We start from the raw sequence: 27,229 nt of genomic DNA on the forward strand, positions 1-27,229 counted from the left end.
TTCAACTTTCTCCCCCCAAACTCATTCAAATCTACTTTAAGTTTATGGCGCTTAACACCATAAATGTCACCATTTTCTTTTACTGAGTATGTGCATTTTTCCAACTGCACAGCTCCAAGTTCCTTAGTATTACTGTTTCTGTGTGTACTCTGCAGTATAGTTTACTTATTAATTTCATCTTTTGGATAAGAAAACAAACTCAAATAGCTTGCCTTTAGCTTTACAAGTCTTAGAAAAATTGCAGCCCACAATTATTTCCAGAAAGGAGTGAATTACTGTCTACAGCATGCTCCAATAATGATTAACCTGAAATACCCTGAGGCTGCTTAACGTCAGCTGTTGGAGAAAAAAAACCTTACCCTAGCTGTTAATGGCAGCAGTAAGCCTTCAATTCAGTATAAACAGGGAAAATATATTTTCTTTTGAACTGGTTTAGGCAAGAAAAAAAATAAGCCAAGAGTAACTTATTTTTTATTTTATTTTTTTGTTGGTTGTGGGGCTTGAACTCTGGGCCTGGGCCCTGTCCCTCAGCTCTTCAACTCAAGGCTAGCGCTCTACCACATGAGCCACAGTGCCACTTCTGGTTTTCTGAATGGTTTATTGGAGATAAGATCACAGCCTTTTCTGCCAGGAGTGGCTTTGTACTGTCCTCAGATCTCAGCCTCCTGAGTAGCTAGGATTACAGGCATGAGCCACCAGTGCCTGGCTCAAGAGTAATTTTTAACTTTCACCTTATATCTAGGAAAGATGTTTTTTTAAACAGATATCAACTCTGTTTAGATTGGAGTTATGACTTTGGTTCTATTCTCACCCTTTATTTGGAACATGGGCAGCATTACAGTTTCAGATGATTAAATACACTTGGTGATAAAATATTGACAATAAGCAGGACCTGAATTCTGGGAGTGGTTTTCCAGTTCAGAGGGTAGGATGAGAGGACAGGTCCAAGATCATCTCCAAAGGAGAACCACATTACTGAGTGAGCTACCAAAGGATTTTTGGCTTCAGCTCATTAAGGGAAAGGAGTGCCGGTCCTGGTCAACCATTCACGATCTTCACCACAGCAAATCACAACCTCCAATTTTTGAAAGTAGTTGTAGGTAGAAGAGGGCACTTAACTCCAGACTGACTTAATTGATTTGAAAGATTACTGAAGTGTCCTCCGTTCCCGAGGTGGCAAAAATCTTCAGAGTGACTGTTGGAGCAAGGAGCCTTTCATGTGCTCCCAGTTGTTATACAGTGCATAGAGGCTGGTAAGTGTTAGTCCTGCCAGTCCACCTCGTGCTACCCCTCGAAGGCCACCTGGGAGAGAAGGAAAAGAAAATGAAATAGCTTTATTTTTTAGTTGATCATTAGCCTTGAACTCAGGGCCTGGGCTCTCTCCCTGAGCTCTTTTGCTCAAGGCTAGTGCTCTACCATGTTGAGCCACAATGCCATTTTTGGTGGTTAATTGGAGAGAAGAGTAATGGGCTTTCCCGCCCAGGATGGCTTTGAACTGTGATCCTCAGATCTCAGCCTCCTGAGTAGCTAGGATTATAGATGTGAGCCACCAGTGCCTTCCTGAAATCGTTTTCTACTACACAGTGTCCCAGCATCACAAGTTTAGATAAAAGTAGGGTAAGATGGAAAGACTTTGTGGAGAAAACTATGGATTTAAAAAATGTTCTGCCTTTCCGGTGGAGGTGACCTCCTCCTGAGAACATGCCTCTTGCAAAGTATCTCCTTCATCCCTCTCCTTAAGAGGAGAGGAGGAAATACAAGTGGTGCCTGGTGTGAAGCATGTAAAATGCTCAAGATGCTATAAAATTACCACGGTCTTTGGCCATGCATAAACAGTAGTTTTGTGTCCTCTGCCAGTCTATAGGAGGAACAAGTGAGGCTTACAGAAGGATATTCTTCAGAAGGAAGCAGCACTGAAAGTACTGTGAACCAAGATGAGTGGGAAACTGTCCCAATACATACATTTTGGCTAAAAATATATATCCCATTTCAAACAGGAAAAGTTTTTAAAGAAACTAAAACTTATGTCCAGGAAATAAATTCCCTAAACTACTTGTTTAATATAAATACATTTTTGTAATTTCATATTCATATTACCCCAACTTTAAACTTTGGTTTGTAATTGCAAGCACCAAGATTAATTAATGATGTAATTTCTACTCATCTAACTTATAGCACACTACCAACTGTGTAAGGCCTCCAACCCCTCATTTTCTTGATAGTCATATAGTAATGTAAACAGCCAGTATGGAAGCAGTCTTAGCAGCCTTTGGACTCTGGACATATCCTCCAAATATTGACTCAAGGAGTAGTAATAAGATGGCTGCAATCAGGTGCTGACGAATACACCCTCATTCCTGCCAGTCTCTCATACTAACAAGAGGCACTGACCATCATACTCCGGGGGAAAAAATGAAGACTTAACTACTACTAATAACTTTTTTCAAGTGAAAAGTAAGGAAGTTATACAGAAAATTTTTAACACAAAATGCTTCAACGAATGGCTATGGTCCTGATAGTCATAGTTTCTCTTTATGTGGTAAGGTAAGGAAAAACTAAGAAACTCCACAAAAAAGGGTTTCCAAAAGGAACTTAAAAAATGGAATACTCTCCTGCAGGTATGGAAGGGAGACTTCAAATGACCTATACTGAGTTTACAGAGTGCTTGTTCAGGTTGTATGTTAAGACAAAATGAGGTTAAGCTATGGCAGTTACCTCACTAGAAGCCTTTGCTTCTGTGAACTTCAGTGACTTGTGTTAAAACACTTCAAAAGGAACATTTCTGCAGTGAGTGTCCACCAGATGGCTTCAGCTGATACATTAAAGGGCCACTCCCTGCAAGAATCTCTCCAGTCTGAAGACTTCTGATAACTGACCTGCTTCTAAGTTAGGTTCCCCTTGTGAAATGTCACAATGATCTTTTTCCTAATTTTTCCTTCTCTCTGTCTCTCTCCTCTTCCTCCTCTTTTCTTATAGCAGTATAGGGGATTAAACTCAAGAGCTGTACACTAACTAGACAGGCCCTCTACCATTTGAGTCCCACCCTTAATCCTGCAACAACTATCTCCCTTAAACAGACTCAAACTGTAGACATCAACAGCTGCCAAATGTGGAGGAGAGGGATCAAAACATTACGGAAAAAGTCCCACAAATCAAAGTAAACAGGAGGTATCTCCTTGACATTTGTCCATATGGTTCGTTACCTTGACTAAAATAGCAGTTGAATCTGAAGCTTATTTAAAATGTGCTTAGGAATTTTTAAAAATTGTAAAATACTTTGAACTCATTAAGTTAACAAAATGATCTCAGTTTAGAAATTAGGTTAAATTTTGTGTCTTGGACTAGTATGTTGAGAAAGAATTGTGGGACTGAAAATGATACTTACACCAAACTCCTAAGGTCCAAAAAGCAAACTGAGGCATGGGAGAAGAAATGCCAAAGATATCTATGGTTTAGTTATAAGATCTAAACTTTGAATGTATTACAAGTTCTCTAAATCAGGCAGCAAAATATGCTCTAAATTATACTGAATTTTACTCTCAATCCCCAAAACAAAGGCCAAGATACCCCTATCAATGTTAGTAGAAAAATGACAGAGGCAGAAAATTGAAAACTCAGTATTCTCTTGCAGACACTTTCCTATAAACATTCAACTTCATGTGAATTTCTAGACCTCTACAGACCCAAAGGACTTGAATGAAGCCACTTGGGCTCAGACTGTAGTTCAGTGGTAGAAGGCTTGCCTGGAATATATGAAGCCTCTGATTTTATCCCTAGCAATGATTAAAAAAAAAAAAAAAAAAAGATTGGCTTGGCACCAATGACTCATACCAGCAATCCTTGCTACCTCAGGAAGCTGAGATCTGAAGATCACAGGTCACAGCCAGCCCAGGCAGAAAAGTTCCCATGAGACTCTTATCTCCAATTAACCACTCAAGCCCCATGACCATTCCCTGCCAAAAAAAAAAAAAAAAGAAGACTGCCCACTGGCTTGTTTTTGTTTTTATTTTTTGCAGTACTGGGGCTTGAACTCAGGGCCTCCTGTTGTTAGGAAAGCACTATCACTGGAACACAAGCCCTTGACCACTAATATGAGAAGAGCTGGAAACCATTTCTTTTGAATCGATCCTTTGCTCTGAGTTTCCTAAAAAACAGTTTTTGTTTGTGGGAAAAATCTCAGACTAGTTCTCAGGTTTACTGGTGTACATTGTCTCCTGCAAATAACTGGTTGCCCAGAAAGCTTTCTATTTTCTAATAAAAATAAAAGCTTCCTTCAAGACAATGAAGTTAGTTACTTCCTTCTAAAGATTAGATAGAAAAATTTAACTCCAGCAAGGATATAGCCAGTAACTACAGCACCTGATTCACCAAGCACATAGTTAAATCTTACTCAGAGTACCCTTTTACCACATACCAGCCAGTTTTAAGTGTTAAGTCTTTCCAGCATTCCCCAACTTGTCAGTTTGTTAGGAAAGCTTAAAGGCGTGCTTTAGGTTTTCTGCCCAACTAAGCAGAGGAAGTACATTAGCAAATACACTTGCTTTGAACACAAAGTAAGTAAATAAGGCCAATGGTTAATCTCTATGAAGCAAAACAAACTGAGACTTATGTTTAGTTTTACCCCTTATCTTGGATCCTTACATAACTCTTGCAGACAACAGAACAAGAGTTACTTTACCTTTTCTAAGTACAAAATGAGACCCAAAATAAACATTTAATTGCTGTGTTTCTTATATAGAACTGACTAATGACAGTACTTAGCCATTAGAGTGATAATTTCTTGAGATAAGCAAATCTTTCTTAAACAGTACCAATAGTAAATATTTCAGGCTTTGAGATCAAAGGTTATTATGTGGGCAGTACCTTGTACTATACAAGCTAGACAAGTGCTGGGGGTAATTATATAACCATTTAAAAATATTTTTAAGGAGGCAAAACATTCTTAGCTGCCAGGCAGTGAATATGTAAGTAGCTATACACAGAAGATGGTGGCCTCTTTAGAACAAACTTTGTGTGTGTGTGTGTATTTGTATGTTTGACTGTTCTTACTACCTCACATAAGTAAAATCACATAGTCTTTGCAATTTTGTGACTGGATTAGCATTCTCATAATGTCTTTAAGGTTCACCTATGTGGTAGTAAAGTGTCAGAATTCCTATTAAGGGTGAATATCGTGTTGTATATATACACTATGATTGAGTGCTCATTCTTCTCTAATTGAGTTACTACATTCTAATTATTGTGAATAATATTTTATGAACAAGAATATACTAAACACAATTTAAACTTGAAAAATGGTCAAATCAAAGCCCATAAGTTGGATCAAAATGGCCTAGAAAAGATCAAATATCAAATATCTAGTTCTCCTAGAAGACAGAAAAGAAGTTAACATTCAATGAGTTAGAATTATACTTCCAACAATAACTGCCATATTCTCATTTAAAATGTACTACCATGAGTTTAGTGCCAGTGGCTCACACCTGTAGTCCTAGTTATTTGGGAGGCTGAGATCTGAGGGTCACAGTCTGAAGCCAGCCTGGGAAAGAAAGTGTGAGAATCTTGAAAGTGTGAGAATCTTACTTCCAACAAACCACTAAAAAGCCGAAAGAGAAGCTATGGCTCAAGTGGTAGAGCACTAGCCTGCCACTTTCAAAAGCTCAGGGAGAGTATCCAGGTCCTAAGTTCAAGTCCTAGGACCAGCACACACACACACAAAAAGCATTACCACCCTTAAAGTGATAATCACATCCTAATTTGATAGATGAACCCAGTATTAAGATCTTTAGTAACAGATACTCACACTGCTTACTACATATTCTATATTTATGCCTCTTTATTGTTAGATTACTTTATTATGCACTAGAACCTGATTTGCTGAGGTGGCTTTTTTTTTGGTAATTCATGATCACCAATTTTACTCCACAGATATAAAAGGAAGTCTCAAAATTACAAAATCCAAGTTTTTCTGAAATATTTGAGGACAAGTCTTTTCTACATTGAAAATGGATTGCACTTGGGTTTTGTTTTTTTTTTTTTTGGGGGGGGGGGGAGGAGTCAGTCCTGGGGCTTGAATTCTGGGCCTGGGAGCTGTCACTGAGCTTTTGTGAGGCAAATTTAAAGTTTTAACAGATAGCACAGGAAGGCACTCAACCAGTTAAGAGATTTCTTGGTCCAAACTATGTTTAAAAATGTTTAATTTCTGAAAAACAGGAGACTCCCCAAGAAAATCTGAGCTTTTGGCTTCTTTTGTATGACAGACCAAGTCCAATGCCTAAGGCAGATACTAGAACTGAGTGAGAGGAAATTCCTGCTAAGAAGGCAGGGAAGCTCCAGGCAGACCCAGCTCACTGCCTATTTTCTAACATATGCAGGAGTACTGTGGCATTTCCTGTATTCTGGCCATCCCAATGTAAGAACGACTGGAATTCACATGTAATTTTCAATAAAAATGACAAAAAGGAAAATTTATGTCAAGTGGCAAACATTTCAATTTCCACTTGACTTAGAGAATAAAGGAGAGAAGTAACTGGCTGACCCAGAATCTCAACATCAATTCACAGTATGGCTAAACAATTCAGCTCAATACACTGAAATCACTCTAAAAAGGTGACTAGGGTCTTTTTATTTTTGTTTAACCAGTTTGTGTTAAGATAAAACAAAAAAAAAAATCACAGGAATAAACTCTATGTTGTAGGTATACAAATATATCTTCGATTTCCAGATTCAAAAATTATGATCTGCATTTAGGAATTCTGGAATTTTTTTTTTTTTTTGGCAAATGGCAACTTATTGCTGACATAAAGTATTTCTAATCTCCCATGTATTCCTCAAAAACAATTTTTTGTTGTTGTTGGTCATGGGGCTTGAACTCTGGGCTTGGGCACTATCCCTGCGCTCTTCAGTTCAAGGTGAGCACTATACCGCTTGAACCACAGTACCACTTCCGGTTTTCTGGTGATTAATTGGAGATAAGAGTCTCACGGACTTTTCTGCCCAGGCTGGCTTTGAACCATGATGCTCAGATCTCAGCCTCCTCAATAGCTAGGATTATAGGTGTGAACCACCGGCGCCTGGCTAAAAACAAATTTTAACAGGACAAAAAAGATGTAGCTTAGAATTAAAGATTAACATAGGAGGTACGGAGTTACTGTAGTGGAATAATGAAAAAATAATGAAAAACACATAAAAGATAATGAAAAAATATAATAAAAAAATAATGAAAAATACATAAGAAAATGAGCAGTTGTCAGACTGAAGGAGACTAGGCTAAAGGAGGAATTCAGTTCAGGTGATATAACTGTAATCCAGGTCTTATGTTTCTTTAGTGAACTATGGATTTTTCATAGGGTGTGGAATAGTATTACGAGATTCCCTGTGGCATATAAGTATCTACTCAATAATGACCATCTTCTACACCTCAATAAGAACTGTTATATTTTTGCTCAAAACACAGGAGTCTTAGAGTAGCCTAATTAAATATTTTCAGGAAACAAATTCTCAGGTGCAAAAAACTATGGTGATTCCTCTTCTCTAACATCCAAGTCCTGATAAGCCCATACTTTTCATAAAGAAGTTTATAACAACAAAGTATGTACAAGTAAAATGATATACAAATTGTTTTTCTAAACAGTTATCATCAATGTTACTATTAAAAGGTTCTATTATTTTATCACCATCAAAACCATGTTAAAGCCAGGCGCTAGTGGCTCATGCCTCTTCTCCTAGCTACTGAGGAGGATGAGATCTGAGGATTGCAGTTTAAGGTCCACCTGGACAGGAAAGCATGAGACTATTATTTCCAATTAACCACCAGAAAACCAGAACTGCATCTGTGGCTCAAATGAAGAGCATTAGCCTTGAGCAAAGGAGCTCAGGGACAGTACCTAGTCCCTGGGTTCAGGCCCAATGGCAGACCAAAAAAACTCCCCAAAACGTCATATTAGCCTGTTATTGTCTTACAAAGGAGGCTGTGACGGGAAGCATCAGAGTATCTGGCTTACCTAAGCAAACCAATATACAAGACTGTCTCCACTGAGGAAACCTGTACACAATGTGTGTCTGTGATCCTGGCAATAATGGGAAGCCTACAAGCAGGTAGATATTGGCCCTTAAGCACTTCTAGGTGGGAAGTGAGACCCTAATCTCAAAAATACCTGGTGACAAACAGGGCTGGAGGTATGGATCAAGCAAGACAGCTCCAGGCTAGAAAGCACTGGGCGCTTAGTTCAAATTCTAGTACTTTCCAAAATGGAAAACAAAATGAATGGCAGGCCTTCAGAATTAAACTTCACATCCTGAAGCATATCCTGATGACTTCTTGTATCCTGTTACTGGTATTCTTCCAGTAAGCAATTTCACGTAATAAATCTAAATAGATGATTGCCCTATATATAAAATGTTTCAACAAGCCAGGTGAAAAGATATGAAGGACTTCAGAGGTAATGACCACCTAAAAACAGTGGTTGCTCAATCTTTTAAGAAGTCAGGGAAAACATGAGTATATTTTTCAAGAAGTGGCATAAAATCAACAGTCTATACTCTGAAGACACTTTTTTTCAAGAGTTATTAACATTTTGTGTGTACTGCTTGTTCAAAAAAACCTGACCCTTAGCAGTTTACCATACAGTATCAAATTCTATGTATTATAATATTTCTGAGAGGCCTCAGGAAGCTGTTAGCTTAACAGAGACAGACAGATGAGGTAGCAAGTTGAGGTACTTGTCTGCAAAGAACATTCTAAGAAAAGAGAACAGCAAGTATCAAAGGCCCTGAAGGGGGAGATAAAAGACAAGGGAACACATACTGCAGAAGAGGGAGCTTATCAGGCCACTGTAAAAAACAGGGATTACCTGGATTTTGGACTAGTTCTTACCTGCTAAATACCAGGATTTCCCCTTAGTAAAATAAGCCTGAAAGTATCCATTACAACTTCTAGAGATTTACGTGTTCAACCCTCTGAGTTCATGAACCTTCTAAAACTTTCGTAAGATCCCCATAGACATTTAGCATACCACAGAACTGCAATAACTGACTTAGCATCACTGGTAAAAAACGAAAACAATATAAAAAAGAAGTTCTAAATGTACACTGTATTATGGAGTTAAAAGCAACAGCTGATTTTGTCTCAAAGAGCCTATATGGGATGTACATGGCAGTAATGAGGAAGCCCAAGATCCTAGATCTTGTATAGTTCAAAGTCACACACACTGCTTCCACAAAAGAGAGAATGAAGGGGGGAAAAGAGAAGATAAGAGAGGAACAGAAAGAGACAAAGAAACAAAGACAAGCTTTCCACTGAACCTCTGACTCATCTTTTTCTCTTATCATCTCTTCATTTCATCAGCATGTCTACACCCCCCAGGCTGAGGCCCACCCATCACAGACCCTAACTTCTCTAATAGTACATTTGACTTTAGACTTCCACCTCCGAACTGCCTTATCTATCCATTGTTTCTTGTTAAGTCAACAAGGATGATTCCAGTATGTCATGTGCTAACACCTCTGATGACAGTGCCTTTGACCTCTCACCCTAGCCTCCTATGCTTCAAACCTAAACTCTCATAGACTTTTCTCCCACATACTCATCAAATAAGCAAACGGTAACAAATGAAATTCAGTCCATCCTTCAGGCCCAGTTCAGCTATTATTACCCTTCTTCTTTTCTAAAATTTCTGATTTTCCCATTTTAGAGGTAATTTGATGTGATAAAAATGGGTTTTGGAGTCATAGTAGTATGGCTCCAAATAAGGGTGACCTTTATTTCATCTTCAAAGACCTGTCAATAAAATAATGTGTAAAAAGAGAGACTTCCTCTTTCTTCTATCAAGTACATTTTTTTGTACAGTTCTAACAAGACTTAATAGTTTTCCTGATGAGAAGTCAATAGGCAGTATCTCAGATTCAAAAATAATAATAATCAAGAAACAACAAGACAGGACTCAAACTTGGCATCTGCCACTTTCATTGGCTATCGCTCTACCAATATTGAGTTTAAATCTTGATCTTGGAATGAAAAAAAAAAGAAAGAAGACATAAAGGTGTAGAGTGAAAAGTGCCAAACTTCTTTGGGAACAGGGAATTAACTAACTAATGAAAAGGATGTATGGGGGCTGGGAAGGTGGCTCAGTGGTAGAGCGCTTGCCTTGCAAGCCTGAGGCCCTGGGTTCGATTCCTCAGCACCACATAAGCAAAAAGAAAAAAGCCGGAAGTGGTGCTGTGGCTCAAGTGGTAGAGCGCTAGCCTTGAGCTGAAGAGCTGAGGGACAGCGCCCAGGCCCAGAGTTCAGGCCCCACAACCGGACCCAAAAAAAAAAAAAAAAAAAGAAAAGGATGTATGCAAAAGACTCATCACTGAACTCTTTAAGATAGACTTACAATAAATTTAATATTATTTAGACATTCACTTGTAAACTAGTCAATACTTATCCTTGATAGCAACACAATGTTCATCTTCTGGTAGAGTAAGATTCTCATGGGCATAATATGCTCTAAATTGATCTGGAGCTGTGATACTATGTGTGTTTTGTGAAAGTTTTTAATACACTGATCTCCCAGGTCAGATTACTGCAGACTTTTGCTTGGTGTAAAACCTGTAATTTCAAATATTTCATTGCTTAGTCTAAGACAAGGAAATAAAATCAATGGAATATACAGGATAGAGTTTTACCTTTTTTTTCTCTATGCATCCTAAGCAAATACTCTTGAATAAGTTAATATGTTGTTTTAAATCAAACAACCAACAATCTAAAATAATTGAAAGAAGGTTCACAATCAGGTATGTTAGCTAGTATTCCCAACAGCTAACACACAAAACCAACTTTTTTTCTATCACTACTTGATAAACAGTTATGGAATTGGGAGAAGCTAAAGGCCAGACCCAAGGAAAAACAAGCTGGATATGGTGATGTTTGTAATTCCAGCTACATGGGAGGTGGAAGGATCACAGTCTGAGACTGACCCCAGACAGAAGCACAAGACAATATATGAAAAATAACTGAAGCAAAACCAGCTAGCGTGTGACTCAAATGACAGAGTAAGTGCAAGGTCCTGAGTTCCATCTCCAGGATCTCAATCTCTCCCCAAAAGAAGACAACTCAGCCTTTAAAAAAGGATATTCTGAACATTCTATAACATGGAAGAACCTTTAAGATATGCAAAGATAAACCAGGCACCAGAAAGACAAATAATATATGGTTCCCATGTATGAGGTACCTACGTACATTCAGACACAGAAAATTCAAGATTGCCAGAAGTTGAGAAGATGGAAACAATGAGGAACTGAGCTGCTTGATGAGCATAGAATATAAAGGTGAAAAGGTTCTGGAGACTGGTTGTACAACAATAGGAACTTGCAGTAGGACATAATGGCGCACTTTTAGTACTTGGGAGACTGATACAGAAGATTGAATTGGAGGCCAGTGTGAACTATATAGAATGCCGAGGTTGGCCTAGGCTTCCTAGGAAGTCCTTATCTCAAAGCAAATATGACCCCTCAAAAACAACAACAAAACACCAAAAAAATACCTAAAATTTTCCCATAACTCTCCCCTCCCTTCCCCAAGTAACCACAAGAACAGTACACATTTCAGCTTTACATTCACAGTAGTAACAGCACCTACCTGTACATTTGTACAACATGCCCGTCAAAGTTCCAGCTGCTACTGTGTTCAGGTCATCTTCTGCTCCTCGTGATTTCTCAATAATAACACCAAATGCACTATAGAGCAAAGCTGAAATATAGGTGACCAGTCACAAAAGAACTATGAAAAGTCAGCATGGTAATTAAATTAAGCTAGACATTTACAGGGCAACTACTATAACATTGTTTCTAAAATAGCAAAAACTAGCAACAAATAAAATGACTAAGAACATTTGTATCACACCTGGATTAAGGCAGAAAAGATTTTCCATAAAACTAAATGCTACACTTAACAAAAAGCCAGGTAGGGCTATATTGGTTAACAATTTGGTAAAGCAGGCAGAGACAGGTACACCAGTACCAATCCAACTAGCTATGCAAAGATATACGTATCTGCAAAGATTCAGAAGTAATATCAAGAGTAGCTATTTCTGCAAAGTACTAGTAGAGTATTAAAAAGAATACTTAAAAATGTCACTGTTTTATAAATATTTGTTTTTTGCATTAAATGCTTACATATTTACTTAACAAGACTATAATTAAAAAGAATGCAAGATGTAGTATCATTTAACAAGATTTTCACCCAAATAAACCTTTCATTTGTACTTTATAGGTTCTTATCAGGCACCAATGCATTAAACCATTTTCTTCTTCTTATACCATTTTTGTCATATGGAAATAGCCATGCATCAGAATCCAAAATGCAAACCTGGCTTTATGGTGTGAAAAAGCATGGCTTCCACAACAAGGCTAGGATCTTACTATATCACAAAAGAGGGTTTTCTTTTTAAAGAGTTGTCTATAAATTTCCCCTATTCAATGTACTACAATTGAAAAGATTTCCTGACATCATGTTTATACTAAGCACAGAAAGTCTGGATGTAAGGGTATACGTGCCATAGGCAGACATATTTTCTATGGTCATCAATAATCAAAAGAACCGACTAGTTATAAACAGGATGTGATGAAAGCACCGGGTCTGACTCAGCACCATTAAATTACCCCTTGTGTAGACCTCTGAATGTTTTTATCTACAAAGTCCCTACTGCTATGCTAGTAATTAGGTCTTTGAAATCTACACAGGTAACTGACTGATGAAGTCTGTTTGAAAAACAGAGCAAAAGGTCTGAACTTCAGCTAATCTAGCACGTCTCACTACAGACTTTGAACCTTTCCTAACATTCACAGCCCTTTGTCTTGGACCTAAATTAACTGGATTTCATTTAGTTAAAACATGGTTTTATTTGGTTTCTTGCTTGGACAGAAGTCACTGTTTAAAGGATTTAAAACATTTAGAAATGGGGGCTGGGAATATGGCTTAGTGGTAAAGTTCTTGCCTAGCATACATGAAGCCCTGGGTTCAATTCCTCTGTGCCACATACACAGAAAAAGCCAGAAGTGGTGCTGTGGTTCAAGTGGCAGAGTGCTGGCCTTGAGCAAAAGAAGCTCAGGGACAATACCCAGGCCCCGAGTTCAAGCTCCAGGACTGGCAAAAAAATCAAAAATCAAAAAAAAAAAATCAGAAATAGTATTCAAAAGGAAATGGCACTGAGATTACTTCATTAATTCATGGTCTATACTCACCAGAATGGATTTAAACTCAGTTGTTTCATATCCTAGAACAATTTGCAAATTGTTCATACTTGTATATTCTTTCTTTGCCTAATCATTTATCAAATAAGATTTCTACTTACCCAGAGAACCTAAAGTATTAGCCCAAAGTGCTCCTTGCCTAGTTACCATATTCAAAATCCTACCAGGAAAGAAAGAAAAGAATTTGTATTTAGAACAATTTTTTCTTCTTACTAATCTACAACAACCCTTAATAGCTTTTTAAAGTGACTAGATTCAAGCCCCAAAGTTTTTTCTATTTTCAGATATATCTTAATACCTACTTGGATTTCTATAAGGATGGCTTTTACTCTATACAAATGAGGATTAGGATAAAATTTCCAATGATTGAAGAAAATTTTTTTTAGACATTCTGAGTAACAGCCTGAAATATACTTAATAGAGAAATCTTAAAGTTGTAATTGGAAAAAACAATATTCTTCTTCAGAGTGGATGTATTTAGAGTATTAAATAGAATCAGAGTGAAGAAAACCAAAGTATAGAATACAAAGCAGTTCTATTAAGAGTTGAACAGAGGATAGCTATCTAACTAGAATGCATGGAGAAAGCTCTTTGTCTGCTCCCAGACTAGAACTAAGCATCTAAAGCAAATGCTTAGCACACTCTCAAGGAAGCACAGTTCTGCCTTGCACCAGCACCATGGGCCACTAGAACAATGACACAGGCAACTGGATAAAGAAGACAAGACATTGCTCTCCCAGCAGTGTAACACCATCACAGGAATGGTTCTGTCCAGACAGCTGACTACTGCTGGAAATGACCAAAGTACAATTACAGCGATTAAAAAAACTCATTAATAAGTGGTTAAGGTTCTACAGTGACAACAATGTATTGTTTCTCAAATGTTTAGAAATACTAATGTCAGGTGGATGTGGTGGTAAATGCCTTTTAACTCTAGCTTTCAAAAGGTTGATCTGAGGCACGAGAATCAAAAGTCTAAAAAAGCACACACATACAAAGTATAATAACTACGGTGTATTTTTTTAATTAACTATGCCATATAAGCTGGGTGCCAGTGGTTCATGCCCTAGCTACTCAGGAGTCTGAGATCTGAGAATCACATTTCAAAGCAAGCCCGGGCAGGAAACTCCATGAGACATCTTATCTCCAATAAACTACTCAAAAAAGATGGAAGTGGCACGTGCCTCTAATGGTAGAGTGGTAGCCCTGAGCAAAAGCAGCTTAGGGACAGTGCCCACGTCCAGAGTTCAAGCCCCAGGACAGGTGGCAACAAGCCACACATTTATTAACATATATTTAAAAATTACATATATGCATATACAAATTATTATTTTTTGTGCCAGTCCTGGGGCTTGAAATCAGGGCGTAAGCACTGTCCCTGAGTGCTTTTTTTGCTCAAAGTTGATGCTCTACCACTTGAGCCACAGTTCCACTTGCAGCTTTTTGATAATTACTTGGAGGTAAGAGTGGACGTTCTTGATTGGGCTGGCTTCAAACTGTGATCCTTCAGATCTTAGCCTCCTGGGTAGCTAAGATTACAGCATGAGCTAGGCACCTGGCTATTAATATATTTTAAGCTCTGTACTAAGATTTAGTTTTCATTAAAGCTATTAATTTTCCTTATTACATTGCTGAAAGCATTGCAAATTGATAAAATTCTTTGGAATTTGGCAGGCTTCAGGCCTCCATTTATTAGCCCTTACCTGTCTGTTCAACAACAGAAAACACTAAGTAGTGATGCTAGGATTTTGAGGTCACTTATATCTTCCTGGCTCTACATCCTATTGCATTTCCACTGCTAAACACTGTCTGCTTATCTAGGGAGATCAGAATGACTACATGACCATTTTTAGTTTTAAGAAATGAAGTGACATTGCCCAAGAAGAAATGTATTCTTTAACTGACTTATGCAACTGTAGTCCCTCTGTACATCACTTTTATAATAACCATAAAAAACAAAAAATAAAAAAAGAAATGAAGTCTTAGAAGCACCAGCTTTTAACAAAAAAGCTAAGTGGGAGTATGAGGCCCTGAGTTCAAGCCCTAGTGCGTGCACACACACAGTCTTTTCTAAGAGACTTTCGATGTCCAAATTAATCACATCAATATATTCCATCATATTATTTACATAGTATACTAATTATGCTACATTAAACAAAATGTTGAGTTTGTTTCAAAATAACACAGGAGAGAAGAAACACACTAGTTATGACTGATATGTTTTTGAAGGTAAGTTATGGTTCATAGGTATTCATTACTTTTTGTCTACTTTTGTAAAGATTCAAAATTCCAAGTACAAAAAGTAAAAAAAAGAATTATTTGGAAGTGATGCTGTGGCTCAAATGGTAGAGCGCTTGCCTTGAGCTGAAGAGCTGAGGGACAGCACCCAGGCCCAGAGTTCAAGCCCCACGACCACCAACCACAACAACAAAAATTAATGGAACAAGGGACAAATGTTAAGAATATAAACAAACAATCCAGGCAAAAGTTTGGCCCTCTTACAGAGAAATCCATGATTTAATTTCATGCGCATTAGAGTAAAAGGGGGAATGAAGTAAGGAGGTCAGGTCTGGCTGGTGCCATATTGGCCACATGGTAGATGGTAGGGTCTGGCATCTTGACTTCATGCTGGGTGAAGGAAACACTCCTACCATCACCTGCCTCTCTGGTGATGGGTGTGCCCAGGAGACAGGGGTGGGAAATTGGCTGACAGGTTACTGAATCTGTCAGTCCAGTGCTGGTCTGGGAATTTCCTGTGGATCTACCCTCCTGCTCGGACCCTATTTAGGCCCAGACCAGCCTAACCACCATCAGCCATGCCACATGTGTCTCCATGATCGTTTCCTGTGTCTTGTCTCCTGGCTCATCCAGTCATCATAGCATCCCAATTCAGCTCTCCATAGCTGCTGGTATTGTTTTTGCTTTTTCTTTCCTCTCTAACCTGTTTCCTAGCTGTGTTATGTGTATTTGTAGGCTGCAGCCTGCAAAAACTCCATATTCTACTAAAAAATATATAAACATAAAAATAATAAATGATTTGGGTTAGTAACACAAGTTTTCAAATTTCCCAGTCTAATTCTAGCACATCTGCTGCCACCTACTGGCTGTAAATCTGTGAGGAAGACAGATTTTAGTGTCCTAAAACAAAATCAAGCCAGCAAAGAAGACACTCCAATTACATAAAACATAAAAATGTGCAGAACAGACCAATATATTATTTACACAATATCAATAGGGACTGTCAAGCTGATTTATTAAGCAGCGAACATATTATATATACTTTCTTTTCTTATCTTTCAGTAGTTGTACAAAGCGGTTTTGATTCAACATGTCAGTGTCACCCCTTTTCATCATTTTCACCGAGCTTACAACTTTCTGATTCTTTTTAAAAATTGTTATTATAAAGGTGAGTATAGAGGGGTTACACTCACATAAGTCAGGTAAAGAATATATTTCTTTCTGGACAAAGTCACCCTTTCCCTTGCTCTCTTCCAATTTTTCCCTTCTGTCCCCATCCATAAGTTGCATGGTTCATTTTCAACAGTGTCTAGTGCGTACCACTGCTTCATTTGTTCACTGTCTCTCCATTTCTTTGCCCTCCTTTTCCCTCTGAAAGGCAGGTAAACGAACAAACAAGACAAAAAGAAAAACAAAACAAAAAAGAAAAAAATCCTTGTTTCCATTCACATTCTAATTCTTTTCTTGTCGGTCATGGGTCTTGAACTCTCGGCCTGGGCGCTGTCCCTCAGCTCTTCAGCTCAAGGCTAACGCTCTACCACTTGAGCGACAGCACCACTTCCAGTTTTCTGATGGTTCACTGGAGATAAGAGTCTCACAGATGTTCCTGCCCGGGCTGGTTTTGAACTGTGACCCTCAGCTCTTAGCCTCCTGAGTAGCTAGGATTACAGGTGTGAGCCACCAGCACCCGGCCATTTTCTGATTCTTATAATTGTATTTTCAAAACTTTACTGCAAACTTCAAATCCTGAGAAAGGACAGTTACCTTCTTTTAGAACGGTCTCTAAGTTTTAAGGTTTTTTTTTTAAAATCTAAAGCTTTTGTGGCTCCTCATTTCAGAATTAGAAAATGAAGTCAAGAAGTTCAGGGAAACATGACAGATGTAGCCATTCTTTGTCATCATCTATTCCTCTGGCTTTGTCAGCCCTAGAACAATCCAGATTTTCTGTAATTCAGCCATTAGGAAAGCATGTCATACAGGCTTAGAAATGCAACACATGCAGCTGAGAACCTAGGACAGGATAACACCAGCTGACTGAGGGACAGTGACAAGAAAACTACTCCTTTTCAAAGCTAAGATTCAGTAATCTGATTTCTTGGTTACTTTTACTTTAGAAATAACTGAAACCCCGAAGAAAGGAAAAAGGAAAGTACTAGTTCTTTAAACTTTGTAGTTTTAACTATACCCATCACATTAACAAAAGAGAGGTTAATGTTCAAGCATCCTTACACCAGACAATTACAGAAAACTTACTGTACGTTTCTTGGTTTGGACCAGGCCATGTTCTGGGTTTCCTTCAATCCTAGACGAAGACCATTCACTGCTCCAAATGCAGCCCCTAGTGAATTACAATAATTCATCCAAATAATACATATTTATCTTTAGAAGGAAGCTGTACTTCTGATTAAATTTCATTCTTATTTAACATAAAAGATAAAACTAAATAATTACCTTTAAAATTTATTATTTTTTATAAAAGACACATCAAACCAATATTCAGATTTTCATTTTAAATTTGGATAAAAAGCAATCTGAAAAAAAAGTATTATACCCACCTGTCATGCAACATCCTCCAATAGTAAAGAAGGCTAGTTCAAATCTCCCCCGGGTTTTATTGGCTCCAGTAGGTAAAATAAACTCATCAGTGTCCTATGGGGTAGCAATGAAAACCAAGCTAAATATTAAGACACATACTTATAAAATGTAAAAAGTGTTCTTAAAGCAATCAACCAACCTCCTTCCTTCCCTTTCCCTTGAACTCATGGCTTTGCACTTGCTAGGCAGGCACTATTCCCCTTGAGCCACTTTACCAGCCCTTTTGGTGTTATTTTGGATCTGACTTCGTGCCAGGGCTACTAAAATCAATCTTCTTCGTGCTCAGACTCTCTTTAGCTGAGTGCAGCCATTGGTTGAGATGGAGTCTTTTGAACTTTGTGCTTAGCTTTGCTTCTAACCCCCAATCCTCCAGATGGCCAACTCCTAAGTAGCTGGGATTATCAGCTTGAGGAACCACGCCTGGTCTCTCTCCTTCCTTTTGTCTTCTTTTCTTTTCCCCACCTTACTTTAAATTTTGAGAAAAGTCTTGCTATGTAGACTAGGCTGGTCTCAATCTTGTGTCTTTCTGCCCCAGCCTCCTAAAATTTTAAACTGTTCTATTAGTATTATGGTTTTAGCAGTATTGGGTTTGAACTAGTCTTTGCACTTCTTCTTCCTGAGCCACACCTTCAGTCCTAAGTTTTCATGATTGTTTTTGTGATATGCTATCATTCCTTGCCAGGTCTTGTGTGTAGGTGCCAGCTGTTTATGTTGGGCTTCCCCCACAGCTAAGATAACAGGCACCGCTGAGCCCAGTTCTTTATTGAGAAGGAATTTTGTGAACTTTTTTGCCTGGGCTGGCTTTGAACCACTATCCTTCCAGTGTCAGTCTCCTAAGTAAACTAGAATTTATAGGTCTGAGTCACCACAGCCCTGAATTTTTTAACTTTTCAAAGTAGTTTTTCAACAAACTAAAATCCTAAACTACCTTATTGAACCAAAAACAAAACTATACAACAGAAACATCTAAAAGTGAAATAAAACCATTTAAAGTCTTAGAAGGGATTCTTCTAATTCAGATAATTCATACTATTATCTGATAAGATTACAGGTAACCTGCTCTAATGGTAAATTTGAAGCAACAGTCAAGAGAATATAGAAAGCACAATTCTAAAGAAATGAAGAATGAAAATTAGAAGTATCAGCAGATAGATATATTATCCTGGGATGAGAAAAATAGCCTTAATTCATTAGCAACTATTCACTAACACTGTGTTACTATATATTAAGACCAAATGATGATAAAAACGTGAGGAAAAATCATTAAAGCAACATTTTGGATCAGTCTTATAAGACAAATTATCCCCTTAGTATTTTGTTTTTTTTTACTGCTGGGTACTGTCCCTAGGGCACATGCTAGGCAAACACTTTACCACTGGCCCATATACTTCCAAATAATTTCATATGGACACTGTAGATGTTGGAAATATTTCAATTCTACTTGTCTTCACTACTAGATTATTCACTTGGGCAAACAGAAGGAAAATTTATACATTTAATGTAATTTTAAAAATTACAGCGTTTTTAATAGTAGTAACAACACAAAAGCAGGAGTAGGAGAAAACACAAATAGTGACTCAGATGAAAACTGTTGCCAAAATAACTATGGTGAGTTAATAGTTTCCAGTCAAGATGTTTCCCATCTTCAAAAGTATGGAAAAAGGCCCAGTGCCAGTGGCTCATGCCTACAGTAATCCTAGCTACTCAGGAGGCAGAGATCTGAGGACTGCAGTTCAAAGTCAGCCCAGGCAGGAAAGTCTGTGAGACTCTTATCTCCAATTAACCACCAGAAAACTGGAAGTAGTGATGTGGCTCAAGCGGTAGAGAGCTTGTCTTGAGCTGAACAATGCAGGGGCAGCGCCCAGGCCCAGAGTTCAAGCCCCATAACCAACCAACAAGAAAAAAGAAAAATAAGTATGGAAAAGTTGCTAGGTACTGCTGGATCACACCTATAATCCTAGCCACTCAGGGGGCTGATGAAGTGGTGGAGTACTAGCCAAAAAGTTCAAGGACATCATCTAGGCTCTGAGTTCAAGTCCCAGGGCTTGAACAACAACAAAAAGTATTGAAAAATATTTTGTAAGGTACAATGTTTAAGTTACTGTCTCTGTATAAAAGCTTTCCATCATTACTTTTAACAGTAGAGACAATTTAGAAAACTATTTAAATTCTGAAGTCCCTCTACTATTACAACGGAAGAGAACAGTATTTCATGAAATAGGAATTCACATTTATTTCTGAATTTTCTTTTATACCTAATCTTAGTAAGCCCTATGTAGTAATTCAGAACTATAATTTGGTACTGTTATCATAGTTGAATATAACCTCTAAGTTTGGATTTAACATTTAAGCAAAATACTTTCTTTTTTTTTTTTTTGCCAATTTGAGTTACTTTTAAAATAAGAGTACTCAGTACTAAAAGTTAACATTTTACTGCCAAAAAAAAGGGGGGAAACATCAGAGTCTTAAACGTCAATTTTATTTATATGAAAAATTAACCCAAACAACCTCTCTTACTCTTAACAAAACAAAACCAGCGAGGTCTGTATCTTAATACTGTGTACCCATGTACCAATACTAGGGCTTGAACTCAGGACCTCATGTTCTTGATGGCTTTTTCCACTCAACATTGGTGCTCTACCATTTGAGCCACACCTGTATTTCTGGCTTTTAGGCGGTTAACTGGAGATAAAAGTCTCATGGAATTTCCTTCCCAGCCTGGCTTCAAACTGAGATTCTGAGCCTACCTTCTGAGTAGCTACAATTACAGGTGTGAGCCACCAGCACCCAAATGCAATGAATGCCTAAATGCATACATGCATGCACAAATAAACAGTTACTAATAGCCTAACTCAAGTACCACATTATTTAGCATCAAGTCAATGATCTGTAGTATATTCAGAGCTGCACAATAAAGACCACAACTGATTTCAGAGCATTTTATCATTACAAAAAGAACCCTGAAGCCATGAGTCACTCCTTCTATCCTGCCCAACTCCACATAGCTACTAATCTACATTTATATATTTGCTTCATCTGTGAAGATTTCTTTTTTTCTTTTCTTTTTTTTTTTTTTTTGGGGGGGGGGGCGTCAGTCGTGGGATCCGGTCGTGGGATCTAAACTCTGGGCCTGACGCTGTCCCTCAGCTCTTCAGTTCAAGGCTAGCACTCTAACACTTGAGCCACAGTGCCACTTCCGGCCTTTTTCTTTTTCTGCTTATGTGGTGCTGAGGAATCGAACCCAGGGCCTCATGTATATAAGGGAAGCACTCTACCATTGAGCCACCCTCCCAGCCCCTGTGAAGATTTCATGCAAATGAAATACAATTTGTGATGAGACTAATTTGATTCAGCAAGTTCTCAAGGTTCATCCATGTTGACACATTATCAGTAATTCATTCTTTTTTTTATTGTGAGATCCTACATTTGTTACATTTTGTTCATCCATTCATGAACTAATATTTGGTTTGCTTCTGCTTTTTGGCTATTATGAATAGTGTTACCAACAGTCATGTACAACTTATATGGATATGGTTGGTCCTGAACTTTGGGCCTGGCGCAGTCCCTCAGCTCTTCAGCTCAAGGCTAGTGCTCTACCACTTGAGTCATAGCTCCACTTCTGGCTTTTTCTGCTTATGTGGTGCTGAGGAATTGAACCCAGGGCCTCATGAATGCAAAGCAAGCACTCTACCACTGAGCCACTTTCCCAGCTCAGGAACATGTTTTTATTTACTTATTTAACTTTACGTTTTGTGCTGGTTCTGGGGCTTGAACTCAGGGCCTGGGCACTGTCCTTTACTTTCTTCCTCAAGGTTGGAGCTCTACCACTTGAGCCACAGCTCCACTTCCAGTGTGTTGTGGTTAACTAGAAGTAAGATTCTCATGGAGTTTCTTTCCTAAGATCTCAGCTTCTTAAGTAGTTAGGATTACAGGCATGAGTTACCAGCTCCCAGCTGAATGTTTTTGATTCTCTTGGGTGTTTATGTAAGGGTACAACTGTCAGGTCATACTATTTTTAACATTTTGAGGAAATGCCAGACTCTTTCCAAAGCAGCTGTATCAATTTACACTACCAGAAATGCCCTAAATTCTCCATATCCTCACCAATACTTGCTTCTGTGGTTTTGATTATAGTAATTATCTCTTTGTGTTTTTGTGATTTGCATTTCTTTACTTCATGACACCACTTATATATTTTTATGGAGAATATTTAGACCCATTGATATAAGTGGATTGTTACTACTAATTAAGTTAAAAAATAGTTAAAACATCATTTTTCAAGAGTTTTCTAGAGTGACCCAGATCAGCAGACAGTGGTTTGATGACAGCCAGGGCAAAAAGTGGACCTTATCTTAGTGAATAAAAAGCTGGATGTGGTGATATGTGCCTGTCATCCCAGCTATTCAGGAAGCATGAATAAAAAGATTGTAGTTCAGGCCAGTCTCAGCAAAAGCTAGCCTATTAGAACAATAATGAAAGCAAAAAGGACTAGAGACTTGGCTTAAGTTATAGTGCCTGCCTAGCAAATGGAGGGGCCTGAGCTTAAAACCCAGTATTATAAAAAACAAACAAAAAATTGTTACAGATAAAAATCCTTTATTAGAACAGGGTGTTGGTGGCTCATGCTTATAATCCCAGCTACTCAGGAGGCTGAGATCTGAGGAATGCGATTTGAAGCCAGCTCAGGCAAGAAAGTCTGTGAAACTCTCACCTCCAATAAAGTACTCAGTAAAGGCCAGAAGTGGCACTGTGGCTCAAATGGTAAAGTGCTAGCCTTGAGCAGAAAAAGCTCGGGGACAGGCTCAGGGTCTAGGTTATGTCCCTGACCTTTTTTGCTCAAGGTTAGCTAGCTTAGCATTCTACCCCTTTAGGTATAACCTTACTTATGGTTTGGGGTGGTTAATTCGACATAAGTCTCACAGACCTTTTCACTTAGACTGGCTTTGAACTGCAATCCTCTGATCTCAGCTAGGATCACAGGCATGAGCCACCAATGCCCAGCTTGAAGAAGTTTCTTTTTATACCTAGTTTGCATGTTTTTTTTAATCATGAAGGGACGTTACTCAAATGCTTTTTATGCATCTACTGAATCATTTTATTGTTCTATATTCTTTACTGCTATATTATATTCTGGTAAGTTATAGAACATTGATTTTTCAGATGTTAAATCAACGTTGCTCTCCTGAGATGTCCAACCATTAATCTTTTAAAGGTTTGACATTTAGTCCCATACGCCATATTGCAAACTGAGCTTTTTAAAGTTTTTTAAAGAATAAAGTTTACTTTTACAGAGATCCTTTTCCCCTTCTCTTTTTCCAGCCTGAACTCAGAATTTTGCACAATTGTATTTTATGAGTCAGAGGTCCATTTATACTTTTTTGTTAGCTAACTAGATAAGAGTCTTTCAATTTGGTCTGCCCAGCTTGGCTCTAAACCATGATTCTCAGATCTCAGCTAAGATGAAGTGCTTTTCATTATTTTTGTTGTTTGGTGCCAGTCCTGGGGCTCGAACTCAGGCCATGAGTATTGTCCTTGAACTGTTTTTTTGCTCAAGACTAGCATTCTATTACTTTGAGCCATAGTTCCACTTCCAGTTTTTTGGTGGCTGATTAGAGATTAAGTCTCATACTTTCCTGCTGGCCTGGCTTTGAATTGATATCCTCATCTCAAGCTCCTGAACAGCCAGGATAACATGCCTGAGCCACAAGTACTGGCTTTTTCATTATTTCATACTGTTAAAGCAAATTTCTTAAGAAAAGTTAAATGGCTTCAGAGAAAGATGTAAGCCAACTGCCTAAGGTGACTGGAGACCAGAGACTTAGTGCTCTAGAAGTGCCTGTCACAGTTCAAGTTGGCTTTAGGTAATTCAGAGGGTTTTTTTTTTTTGGGGGGGGGGGGGGAGGTTATTGTAGTTGGTGTTAAGTACTGGGGTTTGAAATCAGGGCCTCACACTTGCTAGTTGGTATTCTATCTACCATTTGAATCAGATTTCCAGCCCTCATTTTTTTGTTGGTATACTCTGGAGATGGAGACTAGCAGACTTTGCCGCTGAGGCTGACCTTGGACCACTTGATCACCCAGATCTCAACCCCAACCAGCTAAGATTATAGGGTAAGTTGCTAGTTTCAGGTGTGAACTTTTAAAAAAGTTAAAATCACCAAACCAATAAAAATTTAATCTTACCTGCACCAGATATCGTGGATCCACATTTAAATAAGGAGATAGAGGGTTCATACCAGTTACTAAAAAGAAAACAAAATATTACATTTCAACATAAAGAATTTAATGTAGCTCCTAATACACAAATTTTGAAATTGAAAAAAACTATATATTAGTACACATTAGTTGTACTTGCACTGTGACATTTCTACACATATCTACATTGTACCCAACCAACTTTACCATCTTATCTCCATTTTCTCCTTGTTAAAACAATTTCAACTGGTTTTACTGTTCTACTGTCATATATGAAGAATTTCAACTACAGTTATCTTCCTACTACTGATAACCAACTACTTACTAGAGCCTGTTTTACTCTGGTCATTATTAACAACAAAAATTATTGTATATAGTGTGGAAAATTATCTCATTTTCTCCTTCCTGTCAGTTTGGGGGCTATCTGTTGGTGGGGGTTCTCAATTTCAGGACAGGAATGACTGGTTGCCTATGCTTTCACAATGTATTAACAGTAACATAAATCAAATCAACAAAGTAGTAGAACATGTAGCTTGGGAAAATTATAAAGCTAGTTTCTTTCATATTATGTAAGAAACTATGGAAACAACAGAAAATGACTTAACCTCTAAAGAAAAACAGAAATTGGGTTTCTGACTTTTACAATGTTCAATGCAGTTCTTCCAAAACTTTTAGGTCAGGCTGGGTGATGGTGGCTCATGCCTGTAGTCCTAGCTACTCAGGAGGCTGAGATCTGAGGATCTTGGTTCAAAGCCAGCCCCAGTAGCAAAGTCCCCATGAGACTCATCTTTAATTAACCGCTAAAAAAAAACCCCAAAACCAAAAACTGGAAGTGGCACTGTGGCTCAAGGAGTAGAGCGCTAGCCTTGAGCTAAAGGGCTGAAGCACACCACTCAGGCTCAGAGTTCAAGCCCCACAACCAACACACACACAAAAAAAATTCAATTTACTACTACAAGATATTAAATTCATGTTTTTTTTTTTTTTTTTTTTTTGGGTCCGGTTGTGGGGCCTGAACTCTGGGCCTGGGCGCTGTCCCTCAGCTCTTCAGCTCAAGGCCAGCGCTCTACCACTTGAGCCACAGTGCCACTTCTGGCTTTTTTCTTTTTGCTTATGTGGTGCTGAGGAATTGAACCCAGGGCCTCAGGCATGCAAGGCAAGCACTCTACCACTGAGCCACCTTCCCAGCCCAAATTCATGTTTTTTTAAACCAGAAGTTTGGGGTTAGTGAAAGAGAAAATGCAAACCAGGGCTAATTTGAAACCAACTTTGAATTATTTTTTAAAAATGTGCAAGCTGGAGCATCAGTGGCTCACACCTGTAACCCCAGCTACTCAGGAGGCTGAGATCTGAGGATCACAGTTCAAAGCCAGCCCGGGCAGGAAAGTTCGTGAGACTCTTATCTCCAATTAACCACCAGAAAAACAGAAGAAGCTCTATGACTCAAGTAGTAGAGCTTTAACCTTGAGCTGAAGAGCTTAGGGACAACGCTTAGGCCCAGAGTTCAAGCCCCACGACTGACCAAAAAAAAAAAAGTTAAAAAAATAAACTTGGAAATGGAGACATGGCGCAAAGTGGTAGAGTCTCAGCCATGATAAATTCAAACCTCAGGACAGGCACAAACAAAGTGTTTTAAGAAGTGGGGAAATAGGGTAAGAAAGAATGGTAGAGGGATTGAGTTTGATTGGGATAAATTGTATACGTGTAGAAATGTCACAATGAAACTCTCCTTGTACAACTAATGTCTTCTAACACACTTTTTAACCTTTGGGTCTTTCTGTATCTTGATTCACAAATGAATGCACTGCCTATGACGAATCATTTCAAAGTTCTACTCTATTTTCAATTGTTACCTATATCATAGCTATTGTTACCAAAATCTGAGCATCAAGTCACAGTTAACAATCTTTATTCCAATACTTCTAGACTAAGTTTTAACAAGTGGGACATGAGGGAAATGAAAGTGCACTCTTTCGGCTGTTGAATATACAGGACATAGTTAAATAAGGGTTTTCAAAAAATAAAATTTTTGCTGAGGAAACTATCTTTCCACCATCAACTTCTATCATCTTTAAATCCAAGTTCTCTGGATCACACATACCAAACCTCCCAAATCTGAAATAAACACAAGATTGAGGAGAGCATAATCAGGAAGTTCATGTCTTTGCATCCTAACTCCTGTATTTTCCCCTTTATCATCTGGCTTCCTTCTTCACTTCAAGGTTCAGTTCAGGTTCCAGTCCCTTCAGATGGTTTCCTCGCCTATCCCAAATAACAATTATTTGCTGCCTCTGTGCTTTTTTTTTTTTTAACCGTTTGTCCGAATAATACTCTGGGATTTGTGCTGGGGGGTGGGGACTTGCTAGTAAATTCGAATGTTTAACTGCAGAGATGGGCTTTCCATCTCTGGACTCTTAACTCAGAGTCAAGCACAAAACTGAGTGTGATTAAAAGTAAGGAAGCCCTAAATCTAAATTTAGGAAAGCACGCATCGCCTCCCACCAGAGTCCAGAGTAAGCAGTTTCCCGAGGATCTCCAACCCCAGAATTAGTCCAATCCTAGAGTGGTCGCGCTGATACAGAAACCCCACCACTGGTGGTGACTCCACGGTGCCGCCAAGAAAGGCGCTGGGACGCCCCCGTCGGGGGCGGTGGCGGGGCCTCGTGGGTAGGACAGGCCCCGTACTTACGCGGCACGCCGGCCAAATCCGCGTGCGAGTAGCCGGCCCCACTGGCTCCAAAGAAGCCGGCCAGCCCTCCGGTGGTCTTGTTGCCACTTCCCCCGCCACCCTCCATGGTGTCGCGCCGTCTGCTACAAGCCGCCGCCTCACTCCCCGGTCGCGGCCTTGGCCGTCGCTCCTCGGTGACCGCGGGAGAACCCGCGTTACCGCCGCCTTCGTCGCACGGTGACCTTCCGGGCGTCGCGCCGTCAAGTAACCTACTTCCGTTTTGCGGCAGCGCACTCCGGAAGT

The 27,229-nt window shown here is 38.8% G+C and overlaps 1 protein-coding gene and 1 non-coding gene across 3 annotated transcripts; both read right to left on the reverse strand.

The window, feature by feature from the left end:
• Positions 1–459: 459 nt before the first annotated feature.
• Positions 460–27,186, reverse strand: Timm23 (translocase of inner mitochondrial membrane 23). 2 transcript variants are annotated; one of them, XM_070020897.1, is made up of 7 exons: positions 26,948–27,184; positions 24,247–24,305; positions 18,024–18,117; positions 17,722–17,806; positions 13,332–13,390; positions 11,618–11,728; positions 460–1,302 (listed from the first exon to the last, which is right to left on the reverse strand). In XM_070020897.1, the coding sequence occupies exons 1-7, from the start codon at positions 27,051–27,053 to the stop codon at positions 1,187–1,189; spliced, it is 630 nt and encodes a 209-aa protein (XP_069876998.1). In that variant the 5' UTR covers positions 27,054–27,184; the 3' UTR covers positions 460–1,186. The 2 variants fall into 2 exon arrangements, with proteins under 2 accessions (XP_069876998.1, XP_069876999.1); XM_070020898.1 differs by lacking the exons at positions 460–1,302; positions 11,618–11,728; positions 13,332–13,390 and adding an exon at positions 16,539–16,839 and having other exon boundaries at positions 26,948–27,186.
• On the reverse strand, positions 13,821–14,024 carry LOC138826246 (small nucleolar RNA SNORA74). The gene has a single exon (XR_011371603.1). It is a non-coding gene; the product is annotated as a small nucleolar RNA SNORA74 (small nucleolar RNA).
• Positions 27,187–27,229: the final 43 nt, after the last annotated feature.

Source organism: Dipodomys merriami, unplaced genomic scaffold (assembly GCF_024711535.1).
Source record: "Dipodomys merriami isolate MVZ:Mamm:240054 unplaced genomic scaffold, mDipMer1.0.p SCAF_14, whole genome shotgun sequence".
NCBI classification, from domain to species: Eukaryota; Metazoa; Chordata; class Mammalia; order Rodentia; family Heteromyidae; genus Dipodomys; species Dipodomys merriami.

Coding starts and splice junctions, on each gene's coding strand:
- Timm23 (XM_070020897.1), bottom strand. CDS start 27,053: ATGGAGGGTGGCGGGGGAAGTGGCAACAAGACCACCGGAGGGCTGGCC. Junction 11,729..13,331: donor TAATACTTTAGGTTCTCTGG/GTAAGTAGAAAT, acceptor CCTATATTTCAG/CTTTGCTCTATAGTGCATTT. Junction 1,303..11,617: donor CATGTTGTACAAATGTACAG/GTAGGTGCTGTT, acceptor CTTCTCTCCCAG/GTGGCCTTCGAGGGGTAGCA.